Genomic DNA, 6,446 nt, shown 5'->3' with positions numbered 1-6,446 from the left:
TTACCATCATTTTCTGGCAAGCTGCTTTTTCCTCGGAGAGAAGTGGATCTAGCTGCCTGTGTTGTGAGATCAACCTGTTTCCTTCTGCCTTTTCTTGGTGGATTAACTTTTGCCTGGGAGGTAGTACTTCCTAAAGGCACGTTTTGGTCTTCTTTAGGAATCGTATCTTTATCATCGTTTTCTGTCAAGCTACTTTTTCCTCTGAGAGAAGTGCAACTAGCTGCCTGAGACGTGAGAGAAACTTGGTTCCTTCTGCCCCTTCTTGATAGCTTCTCTTTTGTAGGAGAAACAATAGCTTCCAAAGGCACATTTTGATCTTCTGACATCTCTTCTTTACTGCTATCTCCTGGCAAGCTGCCTTTTCCTCCAAAAGAAGTGGAATTAGCTGCCAGCACTTTATGATCAACCTGTTTCCTTCTGCCCCTTCTGGATGTATTCTCTTTTGTAGGGAAAGCAGTAGATTCCAAAGCTGCATCTTGGTCTTTTTTAGGAGCCTCTTTTTTGGCATCACTTTCTGGCAACCTGTATTTTTCTCTAAGAGAAGTGCAACTAACTGCATGTGGTGTGAGATCAACCTCTTTCCTTCTGCCCCTTCTTGAGAGATTTTCATTTGCTTGGGAAGGAATGTTTTCTGAAGTCTCATTTTGGTCTTTATCATTACCTTCAGGTAAAACGTGTTTTCCTCTGAGAGAAGCAGAACTGGCTTCCTCAAGTTCAAAATGAACTTTTTTCCCTCTGTCTCTTCTTGGTGTATTTTCATTTGCTTCTGTAGGATTATTTTCTAAAATCTCAATTTGTTTGGTTTCAGATGCTTCCTGTTTGCCATCACCTTTCCTTATCCTCTTTCCATGTCTAAAAACAGTTCTCTCATCATCTTTAGGACCATATACCATTGCAGCAGTTGGATTGTCTTGGGCTTCCTTGGTTTTGGAATTTTGCACTGTCTGTAGAGATCCTAGAGAGTCTTTTGTAGAAATTGTCTCTGGTTCAGTTTCTGATATATTTTGTGGTATCATTTTTTCATTTTTGGCAAATTCACCTTCCTTAATGTCCAATATACCTTTTTGACCTCTCTTATTTCCATGTCTTTGATTAGTTTTTTTTATTGAATTCCTGTTTGCTTGCAAGCTATAAACATCAAGTGGTGCTTCATTTGTGTTTTCAAAATGTGACTTCTTTAACTTTAAGCTTTGACCTGTTTCTGCTTCCTTAGTTCCCTGAACCGCTTTTGTCTCATTTTTTATAGATTTATGTGTTTTAACTACAGTTTCTTTTGATGTTCTCTTGGTTTCCTGGACAGATCTTACACTTTCAGGTCCCATCTCTGTACTTACTTTCTTTGTTTCCTCTAATTGCTTTCTAGATTTTACTCTCAAAGATTTTCTTCCTTTCATCTCTGTTACAATAATTTCAAGGGTTGGTTTATTGATTTCAGATTCTTCTACTGCAGCAGCCTCAATGATACTGTGGGCAAAATCCTGTTCATCTGTTTGTATACACTTTGCTGTTTCTGCTCTACAAGGGTTCCTTGTTGTCTGTCTTCGGGGGTTTTCTTTTGCATCATGTTCCTCTGTAAATCCCTGTTTGTTATCTTCAGTTTTCCCTCTTCTGGTTCTTTTAGCTGGAACTAATGATTCTAGCATTTCTAATTTTTTCTCCCCTCTAGACCTCTTCCTAACTGACAGAGCCACCTTTTCATTATTTTTTACACTACCTTGATCAGACTTATCTTCAGGTGCTATAAGCCCTGTTTGCAGAGGGTGCCCTCTTACATTTTTACTGCTACTAGATACATTTGCTGTCTTCAGACTTTGATCATTTTCCATTATTAAAATATGGTTTGTGACAGATTGATGCACAGTCTGCAAATTCTGTTTCATACTTGTAGTTTCTCTTTGTAGCATTAAAGAATCTTTATCATGAGACTCAAGACTCCTTTTACCTCTTCTGGAGCTATGAAAAGTTCCATTTATTTCTACTGAGGAAACAGCTTCCTTATTTTTGTCAAGTTGTTTGTGAACATGAATTTTTGAAATAATTCCTTCTTGCATACACTGATTAGTTCTCTCTTTTCTTCCTAGATTTTTAACTACGGAAGTGAAAGCAACAGCCTCTTCCTTCTGGTCTTCAATCCTCTCTTTCATCAGAACTGGTAATTCTAGTAAATTTACATTCTCCTTTAGATTTTCTTCACATTCTCTTAGTGAAGAGGGGGTCTCTTTTATTTCTATTTTCTGCTGTTTTGCCCTTGTAGATTTTTTGTCTTTACTGGACAAATCGATAGATTCCCGGATAAGATTTAATTGTGGGGCAACAGGATTTTCAAAAAGCAATTCTTTATCATCACTATCTTTCAAATATTGGTTTAATTCTCTTTGCAGTTGCATAGCTGGTTCTTGAACTGGATCCATTTTGGTAAGTAAAAGAGAGATTACTGAATTTGAGAGATTATGGCTCTGTGTCTGAGAGCCATTACTCATTTTTTCTTTTTCAATATTTTCTATATTTTTCACAATTTCTGACTCCTTAGGTGAAATACATGCATCTTCAAGGCTTTCTTGCAATTCTTGTTCATTTTTAATGTTTCCATTCCTTGATCTCACAAATGGGAGTGATGTTTTTTCAAGTGAATCTTCCATTTTTTTCTCTTGCTTCAGTTCTCTTTCATAATTTCCTCTGGATTCTAAAACAAGTAACATTTTTCATTAAAAACACAGAACAAAAGGAGCAAGAATAAAATTAGTAAAATAACTGCACAGCGTGCCTGATCAAAATTACCTCTAAGCTTAGGGTAGGACTATTTGATTTTATTAAAATGGTAAGTTAATGTATATTTAATATTCTAAATAAGATATTTGAGTGACTTCTACGGATTCAACAATGAATGCTTTTTGATTACACAGTAAAAAGAAACAAATGTTATTTTATTGGTTGGGCTACTGATATTTTAGAATGAGAGAAACTTGAATACATTTGATACTTTAGATATGATTATTTCATGACTGTCTAATAACCATTGATAAAGGATATAATTACGGTTACTATGATGATTTGGGGAATTTGTCTCTGTACAACTTATGAATTCTGATTGATTTGATGGATTCTATGTATAAAATTCTAACTCTCATGCATTAAATCAGCCATTGGCTGACAATGACATTGTCATATACCACACATTTGGCTGGAAGGCTTCTCCCACACAGAAAAATCAAAAGAAGTCATTAACATTTAATGACTGTGCTCTGGAAGGACAATGGGTATACTAAAGAGGGTGCCTGGGCTGTAAGAATCCAGTTATTCCAGGTGGTCTGCAGGGAGGCTGGTTGCAGCAGTGGAAATTCTCTAGCAGGACAGGAGAGGTGTTAGAACTGGCTTTTAAAAACTGTGAGGTTGGGAGATTCATTCTGGGACATGTTTTCTGAGCTAGAGAGAACCTTTCGACTCTCTGACCAGCCCAAGTTGATGAGAGTTTGCTGCAAAGAGTCAGAGAGGAGAATCCATAACCAGGAAGAGAAAGCTAAGCTGGAAGAAAGGTGACCTGGGATCCTGAAGACACTGACCAAATCCCAAAGAATGCTCAAGAGTGCTGAAGAATCTGAATCTCATGCCTTTTTTTTTTTTCTTTTCCGATTCTTCTGCCAAATGATTTTCAATGATATGCAGCACAAAATCCTGTTAATCTCATTTGTATATATTTAGCAAAATCTACATTAAGGCAATATTAAAGCTACATATGAAATGTGAAAGATGATCCCGCATTAAGAAAAGGGTACCATCGTATTTAGTAGCAATAAGAAAATAACAGCTAAATGCACAAGATAGTATAGGGTGATTCAATAGATAGCATTCTTTTACCTTCAACTCAGTTTTGAACCAACATAGTGTTAACGGAATAATATGCTTTTGGAAGTCTTTCAAAAGAGATTTAATTTTAAATGAAGTTTAACAGCAGGATTTTCATGCTGGTGGATCTACAGATGTTACTATCAGCATACTACATTCATAAATTCCAATTCCCAGCAGCAAGTATTCAAAATTATCACTGCACAAACTAAATTCAATATTTTCTGTGTATTCTGGAATTTTCAAAAACACACACATTTAAGATACATTATAAATTATAACATTAAAAATGCACACATTTGTACTTACCATGTTCACTTTTAGGATCAATATGAGGAGAATTATTTTCTTGCATGAGATCTGTAACTTTGACCTAACAAATTTAAAAAATAATCAGTAAATCTGTGGCTGTCAGGGTTAAGGACAAGGAGATTTTAAGAATATTAAGAACAAAATAAATGCTAATGATGGTATAGACCCCCTACTAGAAGGAGATGTTAAAACAATTAATGATGCAAAAAAGGCAGGAAGTATTAACATTTCTATTCTATATTTGGAAAGAAGCAGGACAATATACTCTTATCACATGAGGATGACGAGCTACTTTCCAGCCCATTACTAACTAAGGAGGATGTTAAAAAACATCTGCTATGACTAAGTATTTTTAAATTGGCAGGCCCCGGTAACTTGCACTCAAGAGCCCTAGAAGGCTTAGCTGAGAAGATCTCTGGCCTGCTCATGATAATTTTTAATAAATCTTGAAATAGCAGGGAAATTCCATAAGTCCAGAAGAGTGGTCATGTGCCAATATTTAAAAAGGACAGGCGGGATGACCCAGGTAACTATAGGCTGGTTAGCCTTACATCAAACCCAGGCAAAATAATGAAAAAACTGAAATGAGATTCAACTGATAAAGAATTAAAGGATAGAAATACAAGTAAGTCCAGTAAACATGATTTTATGGAAAACAGATCTTGTCAAACAAATCTGATTTCATCCACTTTTGAGATTACAAGTTTGGTTGAGAAAGGTAATTGTTTAGATGTAATATACTTAAGAATTTTGTAAGGCGTTTTTGACTTAGTATCACTCAACATTCTGATGAAAAAAATAGCACTATACAATATCAATAAAGCACATTAAATAGAATAAGAACCAGCTGACAGATCTAAAAAAAAAAAAAAGTAGTTGTCAATGGAGAATCGTTAGCGAATGGGGGTATTTATAGCAGGATTCTGTAGGGATTGGTGCTAGGCCTGATGTTATTCAACATTTTCATCAATGATCTAGAACAGGGGTTGGCAACCTTTCAGAAGTGGTGTGCCGAGTCTTCATTTATTCACTCTAATTTAAGGTTTCGCATGCCAGTAATACATTTTAACATTTTGAGAAGGTCTGTTTCTACAAGTCTATAATATATAACTAAACTATTGTTATATGTAAAGTAAATAAGGTTTTTAAAATATTTGAGAAGCTTAATTTAAAATTAAATTAAAATGCAGAGCCCTCCGGACCGGCAGCCAAGACCCAGTGTGAGTGCCACTGAAAATCAGCTCGTGTGCTGCCTTTGGCACGCGTGCCATAGGTTGCCTACCCCGATCTAGAATTAAATATAAAATCATTGCTGATAAAACTTGCATATGACACAAAAATTGACTGAGTGATAAATAACCAGGAGGACAGGGTTGACATCACAGAGAGTGGTCTGGATCACCTGGTAAACTGGTCCCATTCAAACACAATGTGTTTTAATGCAGCCAAATGGAAAGTTTTACACACCCAGGAAACAAGCAGTGCAGGCCGTATCTACAGAATGGGGGATTGTATCATGGAAAGCCGTAATTCTGAAAAGGATTTAGGAGGTCAAAGAGGAAAGGCAAACTAACATGAGTTCTCGGTACCACACTGTGGCAAAAAGGGCTACTGTGATCCTTAAACATATGAACAGGGGAATAGTGAGCAAGAGTTGGGAAATGATCTTACCTCTGTACAAAGCATTGGTGAGACCAGTACTGGGAAACCACATACAATTTTGATGTCCATGTTTTAAAAATAATGTTAAAAAATTGGAAAGGGTGCAGTGAGAGACTTAAAGAGCTCAATCTGCTTAGTTTATCAAAAATGGTTGAAAGCCAATTTGATTACAGTACGTTCTCAGAAAGAAAATTTCAAGTACACCTCTACCCCGATATAACCCTGCCCGATATAACACGAATTCGGATATAACGCGGTAAAGCGGCGCTCCGGGGGCGGCAGAGGTGCACACTTTGGCAGATCAAAGCAAGTTTGATATAACGTGGTTTTACCTATAACGCAGTAAGATTGTTTCGCTCCCGAGGACAGAGTTATATCGAGATAGAGGTGTACTAAAGAACTCTAATCTAGCAAAGAAAGACGTAAGAATCACCAATGGCTGGAAGCTGAAGCCAGACAAATCCAAATTAGAAATAATGCACAAATTTTAATAATGAAAACAATTAACCACAGGCACAAGCTACCAAGGGAAGTTATGGATTCTTAATTAGAAGATATCAAGAGATGGAGAATCCACCACTTCCCCTGTGTTGTGCTCAATAAATTATTTAGCACTACTTCTGGAACGC

General features: G+C 36.5%; 1 protein-coding gene across 1 annotated transcript in view; it reads right to left on the bottom strand.

Annotated features, from left to right (window-relative positions):
- Positions 1-6,446, bottom strand: part of MKI67 (marker of proliferation Ki-67) — a 39,506-nt gene that overhangs the window by 3,035 nt on the left and 30,025 nt on the right. Inside the window, exons 16-17 of the mRNA XM_029911374.1 lie at positions 4,153-4,216; positions 1-2,683 (exon numbers count right to left, since the gene is read on the bottom strand). Of these exons, the coding sequence (XP_029767234.1) occupies positions 1-2,683; positions 4,153-4,216 (2,747 nt within the window). The remainder of the gene's footprint in view (positions 2,684-4,152; positions 4,217-6,446) is intronic.

This window comes from Terrapene carolina, unplaced genomic scaffold (assembly GCF_002925995.2).
Source record: "Terrapene carolina triunguis isolate 2854851 unplaced genomic scaffold, T_m_triunguis-2.0 Scaffold95, whole genome shotgun sequence".
In the NCBI taxonomy this organism is placed as follows: domain Eukaryota; kingdom Metazoa; phylum Chordata; order Testudines; family Emydidae; genus Terrapene; species Terrapene triunguis.
This window is presented reverse-complemented; position numbering and strand designations above follow the sequence as displayed.